General features: G+C 54.5%; 1 protein-coding gene across 1 annotated transcript in view; it reads left to right on the top strand.

The window, feature by feature from the left end:
* Positions 1-1,246: 1,246 nt before the first annotated feature.
* NTN1 (netrin 1) overlaps positions 1,247-27,825 on the top strand; it is a 98,120-nt gene continuing 71,541 nt past the window's right edge. Inside the window, exon 1 of the mRNA XM_032707009.1 lies at positions 1,247-2,274. Coding sequence (XP_032562900.1) covers positions 1,251-2,274 — 1,024 coding nt within the window. The 5' untranslated portion in view covers positions 1,247-1,250. The remainder of the gene's footprint in view (positions 2,275-27,825) is intronic.

The following is a 27,825-nucleotide window of genomic DNA, read 5'->3' as shown; positions in this document are numbered from 1 at the left end:
CGCGGGACCGTCTCTCCTAGATCTCGGTACTGTCCCCTGGGGCTCTGCCTCCGGCCGGGATCACCGGAGGAAGCGCTGGGACAGAGCTGATCAGGAGGGAGGCGGTCGCCGGGGGCGGCCCCCCGGCACAGAGGGTCCGCAGGACGGGCGGGAAGGGGAGACCGGGGCTGGGCCACGGCCCAGTGCGGGACAAGTGCCGCCCTTTAACTCCTTCCTCGCTTTAACGGGAGTCCCGACAAGCTGCAAACCGAGGCGGGGGGCGGCCCCTGTGCCTGGGTTATCCCAGGGCTGTGCTAGGGAGACGAGATCGGCCCCCTAAAACAACCTGCCGACAGTCGCCAGGCCCGTTAGTTCCCGTGTAGTGCCCAAAGACTCGAGATGTCTCCCTGTTAAACTTCCCTGGCATCGGAGTTTCTGTCCCAGGGGCGAAGGCTGCGGGTCGAGACCCTCCGGGAGCCCCCTCGGAGAGGGCCGGTACCCGGACGTGCTTCGGTCTCTACCCCGGCCCCCCCTCCCGGTCCAGCTGAGGGGACCAGTCCCTGTCTGGCCTGCTAGAGAGGGGAGGCCAGCAGCGACCAGCTGGGAGACGTCCCCATCCTGTCCCTCTCGGCGTCCCCACAGGTGGGCGGGGGGCTCCTCCCGGCCGCTCCCCTCCTCTTCCCGCTCCACGCCCACGGAGCATCCCCAGCTGCTGGGGCGCAGGCGGCCCCGGGCTCCCCCGGCCCCGTCGGGGGCACAGAGGGTCGGGGGGGAGCGGGATGGTCTTTCCGCGGTGCTCGGGGCGGCTCGGGAGCCCCGCGGCGGCGCTGGCGCCCATCGCCGCGGTGTCGAGGCGGGCTCCGTCCCACTCCCATCCCCCCCCCGCCCTCCCCGAGGCCTGTGCGCGTCTCTGGCTGAGCCGCCAGTGGATGTCGTTGTTCTGTTCCTTGAGCGCGATGTCACTCCTTTAGCATGACCTCAAACGCGGCGGGGGCTGGGACCGCCAGTCATTCTCCGTGCGAGGGCCGGGGCGGGAGGCAGGCGGGACCCAGCCCCGCCGCCAGCCCCACTTTTGTGGTGCCGCCGCCGCCGCGGTCTCCCCTTTCTCCGCGGGGCTGGCCGCGGGGCGGGCGATGCTCCGCGCTCCCTGAGCCGCCGCACCGCGTCCCTCGGCCGAGGCGCCCCGCGGAGCTGCGCGCCCGAGCGGCGGCTCCCCCGTGTCCCCCGTGCCCCCTCCCCGCTGTCCCCACGCCGCGCGGAGGTCGCGCAGGATGCCGCGGAGGGGCGCGGAGGCGCCGCTGGCCCTGCTGCTGGCGGCGGCTTGGCTGGCGCAGCCCCTGCGCGGGGGCTACCACGGCGTGAGCATGTTCGCCGTGCAGACGGCCCAGCCCGACCCCTGCTACGACGAGCACGGGCTGCCCCGCCGCTGCATCCCCGACTTCGTCAACTCGGCCTTCGGGAAGGAGGTGAAGGTGTCCAGCACCTGCGGGAAGCCGCCGTCGCGGTACTGCGTGGTGACGGAGAAGGGCGAGGAGCAGGTCCGCACCTGCCACCTCTGCAACGCCTCCGACCCCAAGCGCGCCCACCCGCCCTCCTTCCTCACCGACCTCAACAACCCGCACAACCTGACCTGCTGGCAGTCCGACAGCTACGTCCAGTACCCCCACAACGTCACCCTCACCCTCTCCCTCGGCAAGAAATTCGAGGTGACCTACGTCAGCCTGCAGTTCTGCTCGCCGCGCCCCGAGTCCATGGCCATCCACAAGTCCATGGACTACGGCAAGACCTGGGTGCCCTTCCAGTTCTACTCCACGCAGTGCCGCAAGATGTACAACAAGCCGAACCGCGCCGCCATCACGAAGCAGAACGAGCAGGAGGCGGTGTGCACCGACTCGCACACCGACGTGCGGCCCCTCTCCGGCGGCCTCATCGCCTTCAGCACCCTGGACGGCCGCCCCACCGCCCACGACTTCGACAATTCGCCCGTGCTGCAGGACTGGGTGACGGCCACCGACATCAGGGTGACCTTCAGCCGCCTCCACACCTTCGGCGACGAGAGCGAGGATGACTCGGAACTGGCCCGCGACTCCTACTTCTACGCCGTCTCCGACTTGCAGGTCGGCGGGCGATGCAAGTGCAACGGCCACGCGTCGCGCTGTGTCCGTGACCGCGACGACAGCTTGGTGTGCGACTGCAAGCACAACACGGCCGGCCCCGAGTGCGACCGCTGCAAGCCCTTCCACTACGACCGGCCCTGGCAGCGAGCGACGGCCCGGGAGGCCAACGAGTGTGTGGGTGAGTCCAGCGCCGCGGCAGAGGCGGGGAGAAGGACGGCGAGAGGGCGCGGAGGTCCCCGGAGGGGCAGGGAGAGGGAGGGCAGAGCGAAGGACCCGCGGGGTACGGGAGAGAAAGGCACGGGGACATCCAGGGACACGGCGAGCGGCTCAGGGACAACCAGGGACATGGCGAGCAGGACAGGAACACGCGGGGAGATGGAGAACAGGACGGGGTGAGGACACTGAGGTACCGGGGAGCGTAGGGCAAAGGACGGGACGCCGAGGGGCCCAGAAGCTCGGAACGGGGCTGTGAAGGCGCTCGGAAGCGCAGGGGATGGGACAACGAGGCGCCCGGCAACTCCAGGCAGGGAACACTGAGGCACCCGGGAGCGCGATGGTGACAACACCGAGGGACGTCCGGGTGCAAAGCAGGGGCCATGGGGAACCGGGGACCGCCGGGCAGGGCACGGCGAGGCACAGGAATTTGGGGGAGGAGATACCGAGAGCCCCGGAGGTGTGGGAGGGGGGAGACCCGAGGCAGCCGGGACAACAAGACGGGGGCACACCGAGGCACTTGGCGGTGCAGGACAGGGAGTACCGGGGGACTCCGGAGCACAGAGCAGGGGACAGCAGGGAACCTCGGAAACGCGAGGCAGGGGACACCAAGGAGCTCAGAAGGGGGGAGAAGAGACACTCAGGAATCCGACAAAAGGCCGTTCGTGTCCAGAGAAGCGCGGAGGGGCCCTGGCTGGCTGGGGAGGGTCTCCCGTCACAGGCAGGTCCCGGCCGGGGGTCCCGCAGGGCACGGCCTGGGGTTCGGTCCGGGGATCCCGGAGCTCGCCGGCAGCCCCGCTCTCTTCCCCGGGACACCGGTTCAGAGACCCGCCGCAGAGCCCGAGAGGCTCCGTGCCCGGACAGGACGAGGACGGGCTCCGGCCTCCGCGGAGGAGGAAAGCGGTTGGGAGCAGGGGAGGGAAACCCGGCAGTGCCTACGGCTCCCGCCGTTGCCTCCCCGAGGGGTGCGGGCGGCCCCGGGAGGCAGTGGCGGGGCGGCGGGGACTCGACTGAGCCCCGAGACCAAATGAGAACCCGGCAGCAGCCGGTTCGTTCCATCGCGGGCGAGAAACTCGCGCCGTTCCTGGCTGTCCTCGAGCGGAGACAGGGTGTCCTTCGCTTCTGCCAGGGGGGAATGAGGGTGAAAGGTTTAGGTTGCTCTTCCCCGTGAGTCTTCACATGTCCCGCTAACGATTCCCCGCGATTTTCCATTTCCCCGCTTCCCAGCGGGAACCCCGTGCGCTGCCGGTCCCCTCCTCGCCGCGGTTTGGGGGGCCGGGGCCAGCCCCTGGCTCAGCCGTGTGCCGGTGGGGACTCAGCCCCGGGGTCTGGGATGCCCCGGGCTGGGCTCGGCTCTCCGCGCCGGGATCCCCGGGCCCCGCGGAGCGCGGCTCCGGCCCCGCCGCCGCCTTGTTTACACGGAAAACACGGCCCCGTCTTCCAAAATATTTGCAGCTCCGACGATAGGAAAAAACCCTCGCCGAGCGGCCGGGGTTGGGCGCCTTATTTTTTTGGTTTTGTTTTCTTTCCCTTCTTTTCATTTTATTTTTTTTTCTTTCTCTCCCCCTCCCCCCCCCCCCAAATCACAATCAGATGTGTCCCTCGCAGACAACGCAGTTTCTTCGCCGGCGCCTTCAACACCGAGGCACGGCCGAGCCCGGGGTGTCCGCCGGGGAGGGGGTCCCGCTCCTGCGGCCCGAGGGCACCGGGGCACACGCGGGGGAGGCGCCGGGGGAGGCACGGGGGTCCCGGCAGCGATGCTCGGCCCCGCTCCGGAGCCCCGGCTCCCCCGGGCTGCGGCTCCCGCCGGGACGGGGGGAAGCGGCGGGGAGATGCCGCGTCCCGAGCGATGCCGGGGTTATCTCCGCGTTTGCTTTTCTTCCATCCCGTGGATCCCTCTGCCCGGCAGCGCTCGGAGACGGGGATTCGCGTCTCGGTTATTTCTTATATTATTCTCTGGGCCGAGGACAGGAGGCGTCCAGCTCCCCCAGCCTCAACCCCCGCTCACGGGCTGGGACGAGTTCCCTGCCTGCAGTTGCCGCAATCAGCGATGCCATAAATTTTGGTGCGATCTCGGGGTGCTATCGGACCCTCCGTCTACTCTACAGGGTCCTCAAATGCTCCTGAAAAATGCTTCAGTTATTGTGCTGGCCCCGTGCTCTTACCATCCTTCTCCCTTCCAATTTATTTCCAATAAAAGGGAAACAAGTTCCCAGTTTCCAGTAAAATGTGTCACTTTTATGCCAGGCTTTGCATTTCAGACCATGAGCAGTCCCAGCCGCGTCAGACTTCTGCAAACGAAAATCGCTCTGTTTTTTCCTTTTCCACCGACTTTGCTGGGAAGTGAATGTTTTGCAAGGATGAAGGTACCGTAAAATAATTTTCCACAGCCCGATCCCGGTGTGCCGTTCCCTGGGGCCGTACCTATCGCTCTGCAAAACCAGCCACGGCCAAACAACCGTGTTGCCCTGCCAAGCCCACACTGCCTGGAATAATCCCCCCAGATAAAGATCACAATAACCCTATTCAGCTCCCACCCACTTGTTCATGACCATCAGCCCACCCTGGTTTCTCTCCTAAATCCCGAGAGAAAGTCAGGCCCTGCGGTCAGCGGGGGCTGTGGACCCGCCTGCGCCGGGCAGGGGCAGGGGATGAGCGGGGACTTGGTGGTGATGCTGCCGGTTGCACGCTGGAGGCATCTCCCACCGCTTGAGAGAGAAGGGAGAGGCGGCCAAACCCTGCTGAACAGCCGTGCTGAAGGGGTAGGTCAATTAGCCAAATTAGCTGATTTTGCCTCGGGTAGTGGTGTGAGAAGTAGTTACAATTTTTTCATCAAATTCATTTTTTTCCTTTCTGGAAAATCGTTGGGGGTTTTATTTTTATTTTCATCCAGGGAGAAAAATTATAGAATGTGTCTGCTTTACTTAAAAATTTGGGTGTTTGCTTTGGTAAGTCCATTCCCCCTGCCAAAACTGAATCTTTGTTCCTATTCATGCTTATTTGGTGCTGAAAAAGAAATGCACTGCAGTTTCTGACAGAAAGTCAAAATTTCCCACGGGAACGTTTTTTGCCAGTCAGATCTAATTTTTCTTTATTGCTTCTTGCTGCCCGCGAGGTCCCAGCCCTGCCCATGGACAGGACAGGTCTTGTCCCAAGGAGATGTTCTCCAGGATCTGCTCCTGCAGAAGGAACCCGGCCAGCAGAGCTTTTCACAGATTCAGGTTCCCATCAACTTTACCTGGCAAATAATTCATCCACGTAGAGCTTGGCTTTACAGTCCAGCTTTGGCGGAGTGCCTGGGAGCGAGCGTGCTCCAGGGAGGACACAGCTTGGAGACAAGTTTGGAGGTCTGTTCTCCATCCTCCCCCTCTCCAGTGCCGTTGGGCTGGCTCTGTTTGCTCAGCGTTGGTCCAGCCCAAGCCTCATGTCTCCAACCCGGTTTGTCCTGATGAAGCTTCCAGCTCCCCTGGGAGATGAGATTGCAGCTGGAAAAGGCTTGAACTAAAAAGCTGTCGGAGCTCAACTGCTGGTGAGCTGGTGTGGACACATGAAAATGCAGGCAGGGGCTTGGACCAGATTTAATGACATCACTAAGATGACGCCGTTCCACAGTTTCTCAGGAACAGCGGTGTCATTCCGAGTGCTGGAAATGAACCCGGACAAGCACCTTTCCTTTAGTTACCATGAAATACCTTTGCATTTGGCCGAATAAAGCGCTGCTGGACAAACCCAGGGCTGCAGCCCGCTGACAGGCACTTGGAGAACGGCCTCCAGACTCTGTTCCCAGTGCTGGCTCTGGTTCTTCCCAGCCCATTCCCCTGTGGGGCCGGGAGATGCACCCGCCACCTGCACGTGTGCCTGACGTCAGCAGTGTCTGCCTCTCGGATTTTTGGCCCTCTGTGATGCCTAGAGAGTGTTTAACAAAACCAAGTGCGAGCGCAGTGAGAGAAGGGAAACATATTGTGTTTTCAGATAGGGGATTTGGCACAGGCAGCGCAGGGAGCCTGGTGTTAGACAGGCTCTGCTCCGTGCTGTGCGCTGCCGTAGGGTTCCCAGGCTGGGATGTGTCTCATGTCAGAGCAATTTCCGAGCAAGTTTCTCATTCAGCTGAAAGGAAACTTCGTCTCAGACAAGGAGTTGACCAGGAACTATGTGAGAACAGCCTGCCAAACATTCCCAGTGAAAAACTTCCTTCCAGACAAACCTGGGGCTTTATCACCTCCGTGGTGGTCCAGGGATGTATTTGCAGGGCAGTGCTTACTGCAATAGCTAACAGGCTCCCTCCACCCTCATCACAGCCAGGGAAATCACATCCTCCCACAGCAACAAGCTCCTCTTGCTCTGCTCCCACAGAGGGATGTGAGGACTGCAGGATTTCATTCCAGGGAGTTCCTGGTGTCCCTTATTAGATTTAGTTGATCCCTTTTCTTTCCCCTGCATTAATCACCTCTACCTGAAAAGTCTTCATGGTTCTCATCCTGTCTTTTCAGCCGTTTTCCCCAGGGTTGGTAGAGTGGGTAATCCCATTGGATGATTCTTCCTCATTCCCTTTGGCCTCCAAATGGGATGAGGAGTCAAGCTGGTGGTGGCTGGTGGCTGCACCTGAGAGTGTCTGCAGGCATTGTTTGGCTGGGCAAGCAGCCCTCAGTGCCTGTCTGCAGGGTCCAGGCACCCTGGGAGCACACGGCAGAGCGGGGAGTCAGGGCAAGTCCTGCACCTCTGATGGGTGACAACAGTTCACAGTGGACAAAACCCATCTGACCAGGGAGGACTGGGCTGGTGGGAGATGTCCTTTCTGTCTTCTCCTCTCCTGGGGTGATTCAGGGCCTTGGAAATGGTCTGTCCTGGAGGGGAACAGAGGGAAAGTGGTTCTGGCTGCAGTAGTGGGAAGTGTAGTGTGAGTAGGACTGGCAGAGTTGACAGGGACCTGGTCACACAGAGGCACATCCACTACACCCGCTTCCCCTTCAGTTCCAGGCACCGTGGTGGGATGGGAGTCAGACAGAGGATTTAAGTGGCTTTGTAAATCCTTCTGTGAGAAGATTTTGAGAGGTCTAAGTGTCGCCCTGCTTATGGCCACATCTCTTCCAGAGGGATGTGGAAAGATGCAAACCTTGCCTTGAAAAGCGGCAGCGCTCCCAATCTGAGCAAAGAGGCTCTGAGCACATTTTCCGTGGTGTCCCTGCAGGATGCCCAGGGTGCCCATATAGGATCCTCAGGGTGCCAGAGCAGGAACCCCAGGGTGCCTATTCAAGATCCCCATGGTATAATATCCTTTGCCCATCTGAGACAGATGCTGACAGCACAGCACGACGATGTCTGTACCTCGATGTAGCCAGGTAAGGCTCACAGGGGGACTTTGGAGCTGCTGCGTGGTGATACTGCCTGTTACCTTCTGATGGTATAAGGGATACTCAGCATTTCTGATATCCAGGCTTGCCCCGTGCCTCAGTTTCCCCATTTACAGGGAGTAAAAGGGGGGGGTGTAAAATCCTTTGGACCTGGGTTAAGAAAAGCATGAAATGTTCTCATACCTAGGGAAACTCTGCACTGGGACAGCTTCACCAATAACATGGCACCAGCCAGCAACTGGGCCAGACCCTGTGAGGGTTGCACCTCTTGTGGCACCATATGCCATCCTTGGAGCCACAGGGCCTTTTCAGCCCAGCCTGGTGCAGCTCCCAGCGGGTTGTGCTGCATGGGGAATTGGAGCAGTGGGTAACACTGTATTGCTGAGCAGATGGGTGCTGTAGCCATAGAAATATGGGCCCATAAGCTGCTGAGACTCCCATTGTAGCCTCCCAAGGGAGCCTTGCATGGGCAGAGCTTTCTCACAGGCTTTTATTCTCAGGAAGCTTAAAGTTAAACTGATTTCCAACAGAAAGGTTTTTACACCAACAAACAAACAAACAAAAAAGCGCAGTTAAGGCTAAAACAAAACCAGGCTTGGCACTCTGGGTTGGACACTTGCCTTCCCTTGAGCTTGTCCACGGCTAATCTCTGCCCTCCTCTTTCTGGGCCAAAGCATGTCATCCTTATTCAGCCTACACTGTCCTGGCTTGGGCAAACTCCCCATGGCTGCCTGGGGGGATGTGCTGCCTCTCTGAGGATGGAGCAAGAAGCCCACGAGGGCTCTTTAATCTCTGCTGCCTGCAAGGATCCTGCCTGGAAAAGCACTCCCATGGTTCTAGTTTTCCTACCCGGTCTCTGAAATGGGAGCAGCTGGGGCACACGAGTGTGTCTTTGTATTCTTAATATATCTCTCCTTCATCCTCAGGAATGGGGGATGGACTTTCTGACCATGGAGAGCTGCTGCCTTTTTGACTCCTGTCTTCTTTTTTGTGATGCCCTGCTTTTTGGTACAGTGACTTTGGAGTCTCTTGTGCTCATTATGGGTAATTGTGTCCTGAGGTTGGGCTGTGTAAGCAGAGTTTTACTGAGGGCTTTCTGGAGGGTTTTAGGGTGCTGTTTTAGGGTGCTGTTTTATCCCCAACCAGTTTTGTCTCGTGGGATATCCAGGGCAAAGGAGATCTTGGGTCAGGGTGACTTGGAACCAGCCTAGCATGGTAGAGGTTGTACATCATTTCACCCCTTGTTGCTGTCAAACAGGAGAAATAAACCCAAACAAGCCCTAGAACCCACCAATTACAACAGCCAGCCTTTCCTGGATAGCACTGGTACAGCTGCCTGGGGCACAGAACACACCAACCCGTGGCAGGGCTGAGCCCCCAACACATGGGGGGCTTCACAACCCCCAGACTCAACCTCACCCAGACCATTTATTTGCAGCATGTTCACAATTGCACCGAACAGAACCCCCCCAGTTTTTCAGGCAGTAGTAGAGGAGGGACAGGATTTGCTGCCGGGATCAGCCCGTGCAGACAGCTCAGACCCGGGGAGAGGGTTCAGCAGTGGCAGAGCCCAGCAGTCAGAGCCCAGCAGTCACATCTGCTCCGTCCCCAGGGTGTCTCTGGAGCAGTGGCCGCCGTTTGGCCTCTGCCGCTGCAATCAGCGGGGAGCGTTTTCTTTGCAGTAAAGCCGAGCTCCCCTCCCGAGCATCCCTGCCAGATCCCCGCTGCTTCCCGCACGGCAGCGTGGCAGAGCCCAGGCCTGGCACGGCGCGGGGTTCAGCCTGGCTCTGCAGCCCGGCGTTCCGGGGATCAAAGCACAGCTCCTGCAGGAACAGGCCAGATCGTCACCCGGTGCAACCCCAGCTCTGTCCGGGGCAGGGGCTCGCCCGCATTAAACACACTCCGACAAGTCCTGATAGCCGGGATGGGGCTGCTCTGGCTGAAGTGACGGGCAGGCTTTTAAAAAGATATCTGTTTAATAGCTTTCATTTATAAGGGGATTAGGATGCCCTGGGGACTGATAAGGAGAGAGGGAGGCTTTTCCTGCCTGAGTCAGTGTGGTCGTGGAGGCTGTTGGAGGGAGCAAAGAGCAGCAGAGAGCAGTGGTATGGAGGGGCTCAGCCACACACCGGCTGGGAGTTTGCCTTGGGCTCAGAAGAAGGCAGGGAATTAATTGGCGGGGAGGAAGAAATCCTGCCTTTTTTGGGTAGATACTAAAGAAACAGATTCTGACCCGAGGAAACCATGGGCACCCATGTCAGCAGCAGGAATGGAGGAGGTGCACAGCTCAGCTGGGAGCTTGATTTGTGGGTTTATTTTGAACAACACTGTTTTTAGTGGAGGTTGGAGTTTAAAAACTGATGGAGTGATATGGTCAGAGAGACTGTTTCATTCCAGGGCTCAGTGTTGATGGTGCTGAGCACCACAAGGTCTCAGCTGGCACTGGGGTCACTGATGCATTGGCAACACAAACTGGGCACAGAACTGCTGCCCACAACATGCACCCCCTGTGCAAAATGTCTGCTCCATCACTGGAGCCAGCATAGAAAGCTATAGGCAGGGAAAGATTCATGTCCCACATGCAGCTGTGAGAGCACAGAGGATGCAGACAGGAGTTTTCCTTTCAAAGCTTTTGAAAGTGTCTTGTAAGTGATGGGAGGGTTGAAAATCATATCTGCACCCCCTGCCTGGATAGAAGGTTGGAGTCTGGGGAAGGAACAAACTTCTATTTCACTCTCTCCTGGAATCACAGGGGTTTTCTAAATTATTCCACGGGATATGTGCTGCAAGGGACCTCTGGCTTTGCCCAACAGCCGTTGTCACCCAGGTCGTGGTTTCACATGGAAAGGGATCTCCTCTTGTGCTGAGCCTGGTGCAGGAACAGGGTGCCCTAGGGTGCTGTATGGGGAGCCACAGCCCTGAGCCTTGTTCCTGTGTTATGTCCCTGGGGATGGAGGAGCTGGTAACGCTAAAGGATGAGCCCAGGAGACCTTTGCCATATTCTGCCAAAAATGAGCAGCAAGAAAGAGATTGTGTGGGCAGGCAGGTGGGAATGCTGGTGCAGGTGGGGTGAGCAACCTTGGGGCTCCCTGCTTGAGGGTCAAAGCTGCTGCATCTCTACTGTTTGGGGAGAGGAGAGTGAGGATCCCAGAGCCCACACCCAGCACTCCCAGTTTCACCTAGGAAAGGGCAAAAATGACATGAGGGGCAGGAGCAGCCAGGACACTGATGCAGGCTGTGAGCAGCCGGGCTCTGCAAGTTTGTTTTACAGCAGATTTGTTCTTTTTGACCGGCTGGGATAGGAAACGATTTCTGCCAGAGGAGAAGTAGACACAATTTCACCAACGGTGCATGATGGAGCAGGAAGAGCGCTCCCCAATTTCTCAAGGCACTAGGGAGGGGGGTGAGATTTCTCTCCCTCCTGTCCCAGGTGGGAATTAGAGGAAGAGTGCAGCAGGAATGCTGCTGGCTCAGCAGTCCCCGCCTCGCGCTCGCTCTCCGGGCCGTGTGCCATATCCGTGCTGGGTCTGCGAGCTCCCAGCTTGTGCGAGTCGAAGCCCAGCTGTTCCATCCCTGATCACCATCTTTGCACATGCCTGTGTGCTCCAAGTTCAGAGCTTTGGATGGAAAGATGGATGAGGAGTCCACGTCATCTTCCCTGTGGTATTTCAGAGCCATCCATCACCCCGATCCCTGCCAGGCTGCGCTTTGTGGCGCCGCGTGGATCACCGTGAGCTGTGCTTTATTTTGACCAAGTGCAACTATTTTCATGGCAGCTTTTTGGGGAGAATTAATGTCCCTTAATGTCAACTGTGTGGGTATTTAGGCTCCAGTCTCAGGCAGTCAGACCACAGTGGATGAAGAGAGAAAGTACAGCACATCTGATTGCAAAAAGGGATTGTTTTATACGCACTGGGGACTGCCCAGTGCCTGGCAGCCTGTGCAGCACCTTGCGTTGCTCTCACAGCCCCAAAATTACTTTCCTTCAGGATCTAGAGCATCATCCCTGCTTGGTCAAGAGGTGCTCTGGGAAGAGGTGAGCTATGTGTGCAGGGAGGTGAGGAGAGGGGAGGGAGGGACAGTGCAGGGAGACCTAAATCTCCCTGTTCTCAACCTCTTCCTCATTCGAGACCTTCCCCAGACCCCACTCCCTGTGCAGAGTGGCTCTGGCTCTTCCTGGACCACTGGTCACTGCAGCAGGTAGTGATGCATAATCAGAAGGAGACTGTTTCAGCAGCAAAGCAAGTCCTGGGGAATGTGACGAGGTATCAGGGCACTGTAAACAGGGAAGAAGGAAGGCAAATGATGGCTAGAGGTATGGACAGAAGAAAAAGGTCTGGTTTTAAAATCAGCCGTCGTGGTGCATGGGATGAGCAGAGCAGCCTCTGGAGCATCCTTAGATTGGGCAAAGCCGGTTGCTCCCTCCTGGTGCTGGCAAGAGGCTGTTGTTTTCCAGACTCATCTGATAAACGGCACAGAACCAGCCAGGCTTTTTGCTTTCCTCTGTCACTGCAACCTGTCCCGGGCCGGGCTGTTTACTGGGTCGTCCGCCCGCCCTTTTGCAACAGGGAGTGAGTTCTGGTTAATGTTGGGAGATTGTAACGTGATTACTGAAAGTCTCATGAAATTAAATCCCTTTTCTTCAAAGCTGCCGGGGAGGGGGAGCGTCCCTCTGGCAGCCGGGATGGCCGAGCGGATATTGAAAGCAGACTGGTAACCGGCATTGCACCGCGCACAATTGAGCTCTGACAGTGTGAAGGCAAATACAAACAGCAGCTTGTGTTTGCACACAAAGGCTCTGTGCACCAATATCCCCGGCCCTGTACTTTACACCCTCGGCTCTCGGGTAAAAAGTCCTGGGAGGGTTGGAGGGAGGGAAACTCCGCTGAATATTTAGAAATGAATTGAACTGTGCAAACATGCCATTGGGAAGCTCTGAGTGTAACGCTTTGGATCAGCTACCCGCCGGGGCTGGAACACAACTGCTGGACTTGAAAGGGCGACTTTCACGCTGAAGCAAAACTGGACAAAAGAAGATAAATGAAACGGGCTCCCGGCAGGGTTTGGTTTGTTTGTTTTTGTAACTCGGCTAATATTCCCGCATTGTTCAGCCCAGTGACCCAATGTCTGTCCTTCACATGCTGCTCGTAAATCGGGGCTGAGCAGGCAGTGCGGGCAGCGGGCGGTGCGGGGCAGGGAGGGGATGAACTGCTCCTAAATCGGTGCTGAACTGCTCCTAAATTGGGGCTGAGCTGCTCCTAAATCGGGGCTGAGCTGCTCCTAAATCGGGGCTGAGCGCTCTTAAATCGGGGATGAGCAGGCGGTGCGGGGCAGGGACGGGATGAGCTGCTCCTAAATCGGGGCTGAGTGCTTCTGAATCGGTGCCGAGTGCTCCTAAATCGGAGCTGAGCAGGCAGCGCGGGACAGGGAGGGGATGAGCCGCTCCTGCGCCGGGCCCTGAGGACCGGGGTTTGTCCTCTGCGGCTTTTGTGATGCAGAGAGTTGGAAGCTCTGGGACTATGGGTCGCAATCCCACTGTGCTGTGCCGGAAAGGTCTGAGCCGGAGCGGGGATGCACAGCCCTGTTAATTCCCAGGTGTACCTGGGTTTATCCAGTGGCATTTTTGGGCACAGTGCAACATCTAGCCTGGGAGAAAGACGGTCTGTGGACCAACACAGCTTTGCTATCAGCTGAGCTGGCATGTCCTAATGATTTTCATGGGGCTGGCAGCAAACTGCCGAGATTTGCCCAAGTGGGGCCCTCCCAGACAAACGGGTACCAGAGGTGATGTGTCAGCTGTCTCCACCCCATGGTCAGCACAGTGAGGAGCAGTGCTCATCCTCACTGAGCCATGTGCATGGCTGGGAGTGTATCCCTGGTGAGCTCAGAGCCTGCCCGGGGCTGGAGGGATGCTGCTCCCGTGGGATGGACGGTTCCTGCAGGATCAGGGCTTTTCAGGGTCCCACTGGTGGACCCAGCCAAGTTGATATAGGCACTTATTTGATTTTAAGGCAAAAAGATCCCCAAATGCAAGCTGCTTGAAAATTCCCTTTCCCTCAGGATTTTAGGCAAAGCAGGTCTAATACCTCAATATTTCTCCAGGTAGAGCTGAGTAAGCAAAACTTAATAATCGGCTGCATGATAATTTTGAATAGCAAACAGCAAGAATAACGTTGCCTTTAAAACATTTAAATAACATTTAATGTGCTTTGCAGCATTTACTTTTCACAAGCCTCTGAGAAACCCCCAAATGTTCACAAAAATTTGGCAAACTGACTTCTCCAGAAATCCAGCCCCCCCCAAACGAGCTGTTTGTTAGTCCCCACTTCACAAAGTTTCACCCAATCAAAATAAAAAAAAAAAAAAAAAAAAAAAAACCACAAAAACAACAAGACCCCAGACAGTACATCACGTGCCTGGGGCAATCAAAGAAACCCCCTGGTTTGGGTGACCAATGAACGTCCCCAGGAATGAAAAGCGAACAATTTGTCGGCAGCCCATGCACTTGAAAACGAATGATCCAAATTATTCAGCAAGTCTCCCTGGATAGTGAAGCCATTGAAAGTGGGATCGAGACGGAGTCATAAATTATGCATTACCCAAAAGAGAATGAAATGCATATAATCATAACAATAATAATAACAACAACAATCGTAACACTAATAATAGCAACCAGAACTCAGCCAGCTCTGCCAAGAGAACCAAGGAGGCATGAAGTCTCACAGACTTTATTTTCCCTTTATTCCAGCTCCCCCTTAGATCAGCTGTGTTAAATAAAGGAATGTAAAGTGGGTCGACATTTGGAATAAATATATTTATTGCCAACAATTTGACTCACTTGCCTCGACTGGGGGTGATGTACTTTGTGCTCTGTTCTTTGGCAGAGAGAAGGTCCGTGAACTCACACGCATCACTGTTAATTGCTTAATATAATGGATTTCTCAGGGTCCTGGGCTACTTTTAAGGAGTCTGGAAGTGGCTGCAGCGGAGGCATGTACTGTACCACTGTCCCTGGAAAATTTATAGGTGTCCATGGGCTGAAAGAAAAGTGGAAAGTGCTGGCCTGACACATATCCCCGGGATTCGGCTCTTCCTGGCTTGAATGGGACCTTGATTGCAGAGTCACCCGGGACCCATTGAGCAGTAAGAGAGCTAAGGAGAGGCCACAACACTTGTCACACAGCCCGCGAGTTTCCTGTTGTCGCTGGCACTCATGTTTTTGGCTGGGAAAACCCCGCCGCAGATACGCCTTGTGCCTGAATTCCGTGCGTTTCAGCTCTCCGTCGTTTTGCTGCCCTTGGGACCTGAGGTTTCCTTTGGGCATCTTTTACTTGGAACCCTCTTCCACCCACCCCCGGAGGGATTTTCTCCGAGGGGAAGGCGCTGCTGGGCGGTGGCCGGGGCGATGCTGAAGATTCAAATACATTTAAATGCTTGCACCGTGTTGTTGTAAAGCGCCCGACTACCACTTTGGCATGCAAATGAATTCCCGTTCGCAGCGAAGGGGCTCAGCCGTGGCACTCGGCCATCTCCCAGCCGTTTCCCACAGGTCGCCCCGTGTTTGCAAGGAGGGGATTGTGGGGGCCATAGAGTCCTTTTTGCCGCTCTTGGGCTTCCTTGGAGCTTTCTCCACCTGCTGCCGCCGTTGAGGAGAGCGGAGGTGTCCCGCTCTTCCATGCATGCAGGAAAAATATGATGTTTTTTAAAGCTGAGAAGCAGCAGGTTGGGCCAGGAAGGAGATAAGCTCTTGCCCCATACGGCTCCATCGGCTCTGGGTGCTGCAGAGGGTGCTCAGCACCCACACGGTTTGGGTGGGATGAGTCAATGCTGCAGCAGAGTGGGGCAGGTTCAGCATGATGGAGTCAGCCTGTGGGGGTATTTTGGAAACCAGTGAGCTGAAATATATTGTCAGAGATGGCTTTTTGTCTGCTTGCTGAACTAATCTACAGTTGAGGCTCGGCCCTGCTCAGGTGGGGAAGATGTGACAGGATGAGGGAGATGAGGGAGGGGCAGAGGAGAATCCATGGTTGGCTGGGGCATGGCTGAGTGTCTGGCACTGAGCCTGGTGCCAGCCAGCTTTTGGGTTTGGTGGCATGGTGCTGCCTCTCCCTGTGGCCATGGCAGGAGGGCTGAGCTTGTAGATCCTCTGCTGACAGGCAGCTGTAAGGCAAAAACGAGAAGAAAGAGTTCCTGCTGGCATTTTTGTTGGAAGTCGGCTGTGTATTAAGTGGAACACGGTTTTCATTACCAGTTCCATTTTGGTACAATAAATCACGAACTAGAAAACACACTTTTGGCCTAGATTCTGCCCTCAGTTATGAGTGGCAGTAACCAGAGGCAAAACCCAGCTTTGGCTTCAATGTTGCGGCCCATATGTTCACCTTTTGGAATTAATTTCTTCTGGTAATTTCTGTGTAATTATACAGCATTGAAGGCTGATTATATGCTTCCTCTCATGGGCAATTAATATTGCTGATCTAGTGCCAAGGGTGCACTTTGTACTGTACAAGCCCGTGAAGAGAGACAAGCTCAGCCTCCAGCACCCACTGCAAGGTGACAATCTGGACCCTGTTACCTTCTCAAGAGGACTCTGGACACCCCCTCCAGAGTCCTTGGAGAAGATGAGACCACCAACCAGCAATTTAGCACAGATCAAGCACTTGCTGTTCAGCTGTAAAAAGAACATGGAGTGTTTGTGCGAGCTCCAGCTGCTGCCGAAATATTTGGGAGGTCATTTCTGCCGAGCAGGCTGGAGGAACCTGTAATTGCAACAGATGCTCTCCGATGGTGGCGGCCCCGTGGGTGAGCAGAGCAGCTCATCTCCCCAGAGCAATAATCTAATTTATATCTCATAAGACAGTTTTATTTTTCAGGATTACTGGTGCCTTCTTCTGCCAGAGAACTGGCGGTTCCCTGCGAGCCCCCCGTGCCTGAGACAGGGGGAGTGCGGGGTCGTAAAAGAAACTCCTCTCGTCATGTTACGGTGCCTATAAAATTAGCCCCGTTAGAAGCTGGCTGCCCATTTAAACAAGCAATTTAAGTGCATAACAAAGGCATCCCCTCGCCCCCCTCGCAGCTTCTGTACAAAAACTGAGTTTAACTAGATGGGAAGGAGAGCAGTGGGTTTGCTTGAGTCAGGGTTCTGCACCGCTCAGACGCTGCTGCCGAGGATTCTTTCCACATGGAAATGGCTTCAGTTCCAAAGGGATGGAGAGAGAAAGCAAGTGGGAAGAGAAGAATTCATTTCTAGTCTCACCACTGGTTTCCTTGGGCTCTGGATGAAGCCCTGCTCTCCCTCTGGGCAGTTTGCTCTGGGTTTGGACAGGCGGTCGGACTTGGCTGAATGTGGGCTTTGCTCACGCTGATGAATTTGCTCCTGTTCTGCCAGATGCAACAACACAACCCCAAACAGGAGAGGCTGAAACCAAAGAGGCAAAGTGCTGCCTCCAGGACTTTGGTTGCCCTGCCTGCTGGGGTGTGGGGTCATCCTTGCAGCCTGTCCTTTGCAGAGGGGGCTCCCCCAAAAGCAGCCCTCAGCATTTTTCAGAGCAGTGGGGCACAGGCCATGCAGCTTCCAGCTTCCTCCCAGCTCCAGCTACTTTCCTTAAGTCCTTAAATGGGAGAAGCAGTGATATCTCCTCCCTTGCTGGTGCCTGGGTCTTTGTTAACGGTGTCTTTTCTGCTCATATCCAGGTATAGTCCCCTTGCTCTGAGATTTAACTGTCAGGGGAAAATTCATAGAAAAATGTGGGAAAAGAGGGAAAATTTTCTGCATCTCCCATGCATCCAGCAAAGAGCAGCTTTGAAAATCAGTCCCAGTTGGTCAGGGGAGTGCAGTTCTGTTGTGTGGACATTCCCCACTCTGCAGGAAGCATTTTGCAGGTCACTTCATCCCATCTGCACTTGGGAGCTTAAAATAAGCTCCCTGTACTCAGACCCAGTTTGAGATCCCAGGCAGCAAAATGCTACTCAAGCCACAAATTGTCATTTGGTTTCAGAGTGAACACTGGTTTGTAATGGTGAGAGCAGCTTGTCCTCACAAGCTGGTGCCCCCTTAGCTGTGACAGCTTTCCCCACTTCCCCAAACCTCAGCTCCCAAGTTCACGGGCTCACGTTTTCTCTTATTCCTTCCTCTCATGGCAGCAAAGAGAAACTGGGAAAGCAGGAGCTGAAACCCACATGTGACAAACAGAAAAAATGACCAAATTGTCTAAGAGGAGAGAAAACCAGCTGGTTTCACCCCACACCACCACCGTGTAGTCGGGTGCTAAGGCTGTGTGTGGATTTGAGCACTTTTGGGGGGCGTGAAGGGACTGTCCAGGGTCTGTCCCTGTCCCAGGGCAGATGCTGGGGAAGCAGCCACAGCCTCTGAGCAGCTCTCCAGGCTCCCAGCCTCTGAGACAGCCTCCTGAGAGTTTAATTTTTGGGAAGCTTTAACATCCCCAGCTTACCAAGCTCTGAAAGAAAGGTCAGCTAATCCTTCACAGCGTCTGAATGAATTCAGGCCCAGAAGTGAGATTACTAAACAGGGGAGTGGGAGGCCGGGAGAGCTGCATGGATACAGGGACCCTTCCCATAGTCAGGCCTGTCTTTCTAAAGAAATGGACCTTTTATTTCAGTTCTTATCCCCCGGGAGGAGGGGAGGGGGGTGGGCAGACATGGCCAAAGCACCCAACTCTCCTCCCACAGTAGCAGGGCTTGATGAGGTCAGCCCTGAAAGAGAGCTGAGAGAGGGTCCCCATCCATGGGATGGGCAGCTGGGGCAGCCAGGGTGTCTTTTGGACACTGAACAGCATCCATGGCCTTTTCATCCCCACTGGATACCCTGCTCTGGGTCTCAGCTCAAGCATTTAGAAAAAGAAAAATAAAAAAAACCAGGCTTCCCATGTCTTGTCTGCTTAGGTGGCTCTTGATCTATGACTCTGAAGGCACTGATGTCCCAGTACCCTGGGCACCCAAATACTCCTGTGCACGGGGTGAGACTTACAGAGCCCATGAATTTAAGGCAACATGGCCATTTCTGCGTGCTCACCACTTCCCACATTCTGTGGGCTGCCCAGGGGACTGAGCTGTGTCTGGGCCCGGCTGAGCAGGGTGAGGTGGGTGCCCAGTGGCCCCTTGGTACAGCACCCCTTCCTTGGGGAGGGGTGTGGGCACCGTGCCCGTGGGCAGCCAGTCCCTGAGCCATTCCAGGGGCTGCAGGGCAGCACAGGCATCCCTTTTCTGGGCTGCACCCACCCTCCTTTGTGAACCCCTGTGGTGATGACATGACAGGACCACTAAGGACGAGCTTTTCTCCTGCAAATCAACTGTCCTTCTCAATGCTGGAGGAGCAGAGCCCATTGACTGCAGGCAGGCAGCAGCCCCCCGGGTGTGGATGCACTGTGGATGAGCCATGGTAACCTGGCTACAAGTGTGACAACGCAGACACCCAGACCCCGAGCCTCCCTGCCAGGCTCCCCAGTCTCCCCAGATTGGGTATTCAGGCCACAGGGTTTTCTCTATTGACCTCAAAACGCTGTTCTGCATGGGAGAATTTTCTTTCTTTCTCTCCTGGTAACTGCAGAATCAAGTGTTTGCAGTTGGAAACTTTCACTACCATCACAGCAAGACAGTAACTCAGCCAGGAACCGCTTGCCCAGTGGGTCTTCATTCTCAAGGTGCAGGAGCCAGCTGGAAGAAAATGGAGAAGATGATCTTTTCAGGCACTCTGTGATGACTCTAGCAAGGTGGGATGCTCCATCACCATGAGCAGAGCACCCAGTAATCATCACGTTGTGCAGAGCTGGCAGGTCCTGCCCTAGTCCTCTGTCTTCCCTGCAAAGCACTGCGTGCCCTTCCTCAGCTCTCTGGGGATGTCTGATGGAAAAAGCTCATCCAGCCACCAGAACTCCAAGTGAAGAGCCCCAAGGTCAGACCTTCTCCACAGCTTGGTTTCTCTTGCAGGTGTCCTGTGAGAGGCCGTGGCAGTGGCTGAGGTGCTGCCTGGCCGTGTGAGCCCATCAGCACTGCGTGGGGTGTGCAGGTGCTGCAGGTTTGCAGGTCCCAAGGAAAGCACAGCACTTCCCAGCTATTCCAGGAAAAGCGGTGCTGGGACTGCCTGGTGCACCTTCTGTTCTGGCAGATCCCTCCTGCAGGGAAAAAACTCCTGGTGCTGGGGAATAGGGATCTGTATGATGAGAAGCTTTGATAAGAGCCATGGTCACAGCCATCCAGATCTGTTCTAGATGCATCTGTGATGCTGTGAAAATCCAATGCTTGATTACAGAGAGACTTGGAATCCTGGCCTGCTGGACAGTAAATACCTAAATTACATCTAGGAAATACTTAAAACCAGTCCCCAAAGGTGGCTTTCACTGGCAGAATCATGGCAGGGGCATGAAGGTGCCCTGCAGGGCTCTGAGATGTGCTGGAGCCACCAGCCAAGAGCATCTTTCCTTTGGTGTGACACCTGTCACAGCAGCAGAGACAGGCTGGTGCAGAAGCAGCTTGAGAACAGCCTCAGAAGGAGGCAGGGACTCATGCATGACTCAGGACAGTGAGCAGTAGAGTATCTGCCTTTTGGGAAGATGTTTTTCACTCAATTTGTGGGGAATTGTGTGCAGCCCTGATTAAAAAACAAATTGATGTGAAAGGGTCTGGTGTGACATACAGTACCTGTCCTGGGGAAACTGAGGCACAGGTGGGGGAGCTGATCAATAAGCAATACAGTGGCAACCAGAGAGACTCCCTGGTCCTAATTCTCTCTCCTTTTCCCCAATCCTGCACTACTGTTACTCCAATTGTTGGTTTACTGGAAGGAAAGAGAGAGGAGACTCATCATTGCTGTGCTGGGGAGCGTTAACCTGAAGCTTTCAGTGCACAGCACTTGGGGGATTCACATTTAGCTCCTCCTGATCTCAGACTGGACTAGTTTCAGGTATATCTGAAAATTTCCATCTGCATCCTGCTGTGCCTAAACGGCGACAAACGTGAACTACAGGCAGCTGTGGGAGGTGCACAGGGAGTCCCCTACCTCGAGAGGTGAGCAGGGGTTTGCCAGGGAAGAGGAGAAGAGGACAGCCCTGTCTTCAGCAGGATCAGAGGGTCCATCCCGTGTCCATGCCTGTCCCCTCCTGTCCAAGCCCTGTGTGAGCCCATCTCAGTCTCCCCTCTCTCCCTGCGCAGTTCCCGCGTCCTCCGCAGACACTGCCCCCAGCTATTCAACTGCTCTCCGGATCATTAAACATATTGAGCAACACCAGTCCTGTGACTGGTTAATTAGTAAAGAGTTGACTAATTAGTTAATCGTGTTTACCGAGTGCTTTGAACGTGCTCAGTGTTATTATTTTTAATTATGACTGTGCCCCGGGCACCCTTCACCCCCCTGCACGCCAAGCCTTGCAGGGTTCCAGCTCTTTGTCTCTGCTACCCCAGGCTGGGTTTAAGATGGGAATTTGCCTCTTATCCTCTGGTTACCAGGTTTCCTTAACAGCCTCTTGTGGGAGATTTTAGAAAAGCCCCTCACAAAATCTTCGTGTACCCTGGCACACTTAACTCACTCTTTCAAAGCCATCTTATCTGTTAAGGAGGCAGGAATGGCTCTTGTGAGGCCATACACAGTAGTGCCTTTGTGCACACCTCATCCCACATCCCTCTCCTGACCTCAATGAAAGATCGGCCGATATCCAGGCTTGCTCTCCCATCCCAGCTCCCATCCTCGGTGCCATGGACACCTCTGATTTGGGAGCCTCACATCCTATATTGACTTCCCCCCTGTATGGGGGAAGTCAAAGTTTCCCACCAAAAGGAAAGGCAGGTTCTTCCCATATCTGATTTCAGGCTGGCCAGAAGGAGAGGACAGTTTTGGTGGAGGGCAGGGAGAGAAAACATGAGGCAAAGATTTCATCTGCTGAGAAGAATGTGAATGGGGTTTGTTAGTCAGGGGAGGGTCTTGGCATCTCTGAAGGATCAACAAGTCTAATCATCTTGGGACTTTCTTCATTCGTAAAAATGTCATCAGCTCATTAAGCAATGTCGTAAAGAGCCCCAGTCACCTCTTATCACTGTGTGATCTGAAGAGGAGGCTTCTTGCACCAGTTGCAGAAATAAGACCCACCTCCACATAGCACAGAGATAGAAGGAAATCTGGTGCTTGAGCAGACAATGAGCTATAAAAGTCACACGGGGCTGCCACAGGAGCAGGGTTTGGGAATATTTCTGTCCCTGTGAGTTGAGCAGGGGGTCACATGGCCAGTCACAGCAAGTGTGACGTGGCTGCTTAGTACTGCTGCCTTCACCCCAAACCTTGCTGGCTCCGGGTTGCATTTAGGAGCTCCCAGGTTAGGCTCTTCTAGAAAGCCCATAGAGTTGTGTGGTCAAGGCTTACCAGCTCCACGTAACACTCACATAAATGGCTGATGCCACCCTTGGTCTGTGCTTATGGTGATGTTATTGCAGGATCATGGAGATGTTGGTTGGGAAGTGGGGAGATATTTCCCTTTATGCTCTGAATTTCCTCCTTGGAAGTCCTTCCTCCCTTCATGCCTGCTAATGAAGGTGAGAGTAGCCAGGTGACTAAAATGGGCATCAGTTAAAATGCCAATGATAAGTGGGGATGAATCCCAGCCTCAGCCTCTGTAACTGGCCCTTAGACTGCCCATACTGGTCAGAAGAAAGGACCTTTTGGTGCAGGATCCTGTTTCCAACCTGAGTAGCACCAGATTCCCTGGGAGGTGCTTGAGTATGGAGCAGCCATGTGGCAATAGCTGGCTGGTGTTTTTCTGAAATTTAGGAGTTTCTGAACCAAAGACGGAATCCTTGTAATTTATGTTAGTAGCACCTTAGTAGTAATAGTACTTTAATGGCTTTTACCTCTATGGATCACACATCTAGGACATTTTCAGGTTATTTATACAGATTAACCAGTATGGGATAAGGGATTAGAAGTGGTTGGGATCATTTGGAGTCTAGACCTGTTCAGCATTTTATCTACACCTTTGTAAAGGTCAGAAGGCTCTTAGGGCCCTCAGACTCTGTCTGTGCTGTGTCCCCAGCATGTCCTCTCCCTCAGGAGGGAGCCCACAGGGCTGTGTAGCAGACACTGGGTTACTGGGTGTAACGGGTGCTTGCAGGAAGGGCAGAAGCACTGGAGCTCAGTTTAGTTTCTTCCACAAGACCAGCTTGCCTCCTTGTCTGATCTTCTCCCCACCATCCTCCTCTCACAACCTGTTTTTTTGCTACATAAGCTCTTCCTGCAGCCAACTCCAGGAAACTTTCCGCATCCTCTCAACTGCCTCAGTGCTGGGATATGGAAAACTTGTTTCCTCTGGATTTCTCCTGGGGCAAGGCAGGACCTCCAGCCCTGCTCCAGCCTGCGTGGCTGATGGGGTGGCTGCTGTCTCCCGTGGGTCTCAGAACAGTCCTTCTGCCCCAGCCATTGCCTCAACGTTTCCATCCAGAAGGAGAGCCTGCTAAATCTCTCTCTCTTCAGAAAGAGAAACCAAGGAAGTCTGGAAGGGAGGGGGGACACATCTGCACCTGGGAGATGTCATGTTTGGTTTTTCAACTCAAAATGGGCAGTGACAGCAGCTCCGTGGGGGCGTAAGCAGGGGGAGCAGAGCAGATTTATAGCTGTGGGTCACGCTCCAGCTGAGCCAAGCCTTCTGCCTAGCATCACTTTTATGAACAAGATGAAGTGCAGAACCTCAAGTGCAAGCGCCCTTATTAGAGGAGAAACACTGGAGAGCAGGAACAGGGAGTGCACTGCAAGAGGCCATCCTGCCCCTCTCCCTGCTCTGCTCTGGGTCTTTCCTTTCAAGGCTGGATTTGGGCCAGCTGGGGGTTGCAATGACCAAGCACAACCAGCCCCCAGCAGATCCTGGGTCTGGTCCCACAAGCCCGTAGAAGTCGTGCGCTGTGAGCCATTGGCAAAGCAGCTGGAGGCTGAGGGAAACAGGAGTCAAAAACTCCCCTCTTTCAAAACAAAATAAAATTCACAACAATTCCCAACCCTGCAGGAGGGAGTAATGCTAGACAGAGAACTGAAACCTCTTAGACAACTCCAAATTCAACACCCTGTTGGGCATCGGAATGTCCAAGGAGATGCTCTAGAGATTGTCACAACACTGCAGGACATGAGGACCCAGATGATGCCAGGACTTCCCTTTCTGGCCAGACATCCAGACTGAATCTTGTAAACTCAGAACCTCATATAAAAGATTAAGCAAAATTACTGGAGGCTCCCAGTTCTCCCTGAGATAAATGTGGCACAGACCTTTCTCACAGATGTGGGTGAGATTGTCACTTCATCACAGCCTCGTACTGAAAGCTGGGTTTCAGCTGAGCTTTGCTGTGTAATTGATGAATGATGCAATGGGGTATTGTTGCTGTAATGCCCCCAAATTGTCTTCTTTGGCAATGCCTTTTGATGTACCTCTTCAAAGAAGTGTGGCAGATCCTGCTCTTTCCCATAAGAAGACGTGACCAGGAAAGTCTTTGCAAATATGAATAAAGTGTCTATAGTGTTGAGGCTGATCGTCCTTCATCTGAAGTCCTTAAACTGGGGCAGGTGATGTTTCTTTGACTGATACTTTTGCTGTGGCTCTGTTAGATCTTGTGGGATTGCTGTAGGTGTTGTGGAGATTCTGCCTTTTGATTTAGCCCTAGAGCCCACTTTGGTGTTTGCAGTCTGTGAATCTATGCAAAAGGCCTCAGCAGACAAAAAGGATGAGGCTTAGCAGGGTTAGGCCAGTGTGTCACACACTCTGATTCTGCATTTCAGTATCTGGTTCAGAAGTTTCTGCCAGAAGAGCAGCATCTTGGTGCTACAGACAGCGCTAGAGCTCATGCATCCACCCTGAAACAGCTATTAAAGAAACAAATATCTCTGAAATTGGAAAAATTCTGCATGCTGAGTACCTGTACAAAGCACAGGATATGTGAGGTTTCCAGAAAGCTGAAAGCACCCAAACTGTCAACAGCCAAAGCATGGACACTCATGTACCCCAGTGCAGTGTGGTCAGGGAGCTGCCAATGGTGTTTGACAAATCCCAGTGACTTCTGCTTCCTCCAGCCCCTGCTTGGGTACCTGTGTATCTGTTACCTGGGTATCTCCACTCTGCTGGCTGTGTTCAGTCTTGGTTTTTATTTGGTGAGGTTGGTGTGGTTGACACAATTTGTGAGAAATGGTGAACCTTTCTGCTGGATGGTGGTGAGGGCAGGAGGAGGCAATTCCATCGGCATGTTTGCATGTCAGTCTGTCACGGGGTGACATGGCTGTGGTGTTTCCCACCCCTGCCTGCACAGGTGAGCCCCATGGCCAATCCTTCCAAGGGAAGCAAACCCCAGCCCAGGTGAAAGTACCTCTCATTGTGGTGACTGTCAGTGCATCTGTCAGCTCTGTCCATGTCCTATCACAGGCAGAGAGCAGAGCAACTCTCCTCCTTCCCTGCCTCCCTCCTTTTTGAGGCTCCCCTGTTCCCAGCACCCTTCCTCTCACAGGGTGTTTCCTCAGCCCTTGTCTTTACTACTCTATATCTCCTGTGTGGCCTTGCCCCAGCAGGACTCTACGGCTCCTACAGATACATATATAATCCTACAGATAGAGTTTTACCCTATATCTTGGCCTTCCTGACTCATCCCTATGCCAGCTGTTCACCTGGCCAGCCTTGGACCCAAGACCTGCTTGGGGTCATGTGCTCTGAGTGTTTTACAGGGGTCAAGCTGGGCATTAAAGCTGCCTCAGCAGCAAGCCTGATCACAGCACCAAGCCTGACAGAGGCCAAGAAGTGTTTGGACAATACACTTGGGCACATGGTGTGATTCTTGGGATGGTCCTGTGCAGGGCCAGGAGTTGGACTCGATGGGGTCCCTTCCAACTCAGCACATTCTGTGATTCTGTGAATTATTCTGTAGATGCCCCATGACCTGTGCCCTGAGCAGGGATGTAATTTCCCTGTAAATGGTGGCTGATCTCTGAAAGGACAAATCTGGGCCCCTCTCTGTGTGCTCTCATTGCCAGAGTCACCCATATCTTCCCCATGGGGAAGTGGCATCTCACTGTGTAAAGCTGTGGGGGGATCAGGTCAGTTGTTTGCCATTAAGAGTTTGTACCCACGTAACAAGCTGGGCAAATGAAGGGCACGGCACGTCGGTTCTTAGTGAGTTAAAAATCCTACCAGCTTTGATCCAAAACCAGATGGAAATGCTGTTATTTATTTATGTGATTCTAAGGGCTTGTTCCATGCTGGATAAAGCTGATGGAAGAGCTGGTGGCAGTTGTTTCTCTGGAGTTAACTGAAGCATCCCACTGATCACAGTGGGAGCAGGGCAGAGCTCCAAGGGGAAATGCCAGTGCTGGGTTACCTAAGCTGCCCCCACCACGCCAAGGATAAAGGGACTGTCGTGTCTGAGCAGCACCTGCTGCACAAACTGCAAAGGGCACAGCTCTCCAGGTGGCCTGTGGAGGTTTCTAAGCCAGCTTAAAGACTCAGCAGAGTGGGTTTGTCTTCTTGGGGAGTTGTGGTCAGAGCTCAGTTCCCTTCAGTTTTAGCTTTTACTCTCTGTATTGCCCTGGTGCCTTGTGAGCACCACTGACCTTCTGGCTTGGCAAGGCCAGCAAGGACCTTCATTCAGAGCCTGCCAAGGTGCTCTGGGGCCAGCCAAGGAGGGCAGTGATGCATCTCCAGCACAGCCAGGGTGGGGGGTGATGCTCTTCCAGCCCAGACCAGCAGAGGTGGTGATGTTCCTCCAGCCAAACAAGGCAGGTGATGGTGCTCCTCCAGCCTGGCCAACACAAGTGGTGATGCTCCTCCAGTGGCTACAGTGGAGGCCTGGGAGTAGCTGCTTGTCCTGCCCCTGCAGCGGGATTTGAACTTGGCTGTGGCTGGGAGGGTTTCACAGCCCCTGAACCCACTCAGCAAAGCCTGACCCGTGCAGGGAACGGGGCAGGAAAAGTGTGTGGCTGGGAAGGTACACTGGAAGAGGTACATTTCTGAGCCTCTGAGCCACGTCCCCTGCCAGCACTGGGAGTGGGATGCAGGGATGAGTGGATGACAGTGGGGCAGGATGCTCTGTGAGAACATGTGGGACTTTGTGCAGGAGGGGATGAATGAAGCCAATAGGATCTTGATCCAAGTCAAATGTAAGGATATCATTCCTCCATTCCTCCAGTGCTGTGGGCAAGCTATGGAGCTCCTCACCCTTGGATGCAGTGGACAATAGAGGTTTCTGTGGCTCAAGGGGTGACTGTGAGGGAAAAAGGTTGAGTTTAGATGCTCTATTGACATGTAAGGGCAACTTGACTCTCTCATTGTGTTTGTGCTGTTAGGAGAAAATTGAGCATTGTCCTCACACCTTGGGACTGGGGAAGGGGCCAGCCAGCTCAACCTTGTTCCTCGGGAGCCAAGCCCACAGAGGACCATTAAGCAGAGGAAAGCCATGTCAAAGGAGGGATATAATGGCAGATTACAGGGAGTTCCTGGAGTGGCATTGAGCTGCCCAGCCCTGGTCAGCTCAGGCATTAACATGCATTGTGCTGCCCATTCCCCCCAACCTCTGCCTCGCAGGAAAACCTGAGCTGTGCCTTCCCCTCAACCCCAGTGTTTGTGCTGTCATGGAGTCATTGACAGGTTGCCCTTTTATTCACATGATCAGCTCCCCAGGAATCTTTCCTTAGGCATTTTGATCCCACAGTTTGTCAATGGTGGCCCGGAAAGGGATGGATCCTGCCCCAGGGTGCCCGAGGTCTGGGAGAGCTGAAGGTCTATTCAGCAGAAGAATACCCCGAGCCAGCAGGTGGGACACGGGAACCCTTAATCCCAAATCATTTTTCTTGCTGGCATCCTTTTTTTGTTTAGAATTATGATGATTATGGCCAGCAGTGAGGCGTGGGCTCACCGCCTGGGAGAGCGATATTATTCACCTCCTTTTGTGCCTGGTACCATGTTTGAATTGAGAAACAAAGCCAAGCAGCTTGTGCCTCCTGTTGGAAGCCTTCCTATCCCGCTGGGGATCCGGGACCTTTTCATCTCAGCCCATACACACCATAGGCCTCTGCCTCTTCCCATCTTTAAGTCTTTAGTAAATATCATAAAAGAGAAAATAAAGGCAATCCCCAGGGCTCAGGAGTTTTACCTTCCTAGCATTAAAAAGATGAGAAAAGAAGAGAAAGCAGAGATTTATCC

Source organism: Chiroxiphia lanceolata, chromosome 19 (assembly GCF_009829145.1).
Source record: "Chiroxiphia lanceolata isolate bChiLan1 chromosome 19, bChiLan1.pri, whole genome shotgun sequence".
Taxonomy (NCBI): Eukaryota; Metazoa; Chordata; class Aves; order Passeriformes; family Pipridae; genus Chiroxiphia; species Chiroxiphia lanceolata.
Note: the sequence above shows the minus strand (reverse complement) of the source record. Positions and strands in the feature narration are given on the sequence as shown.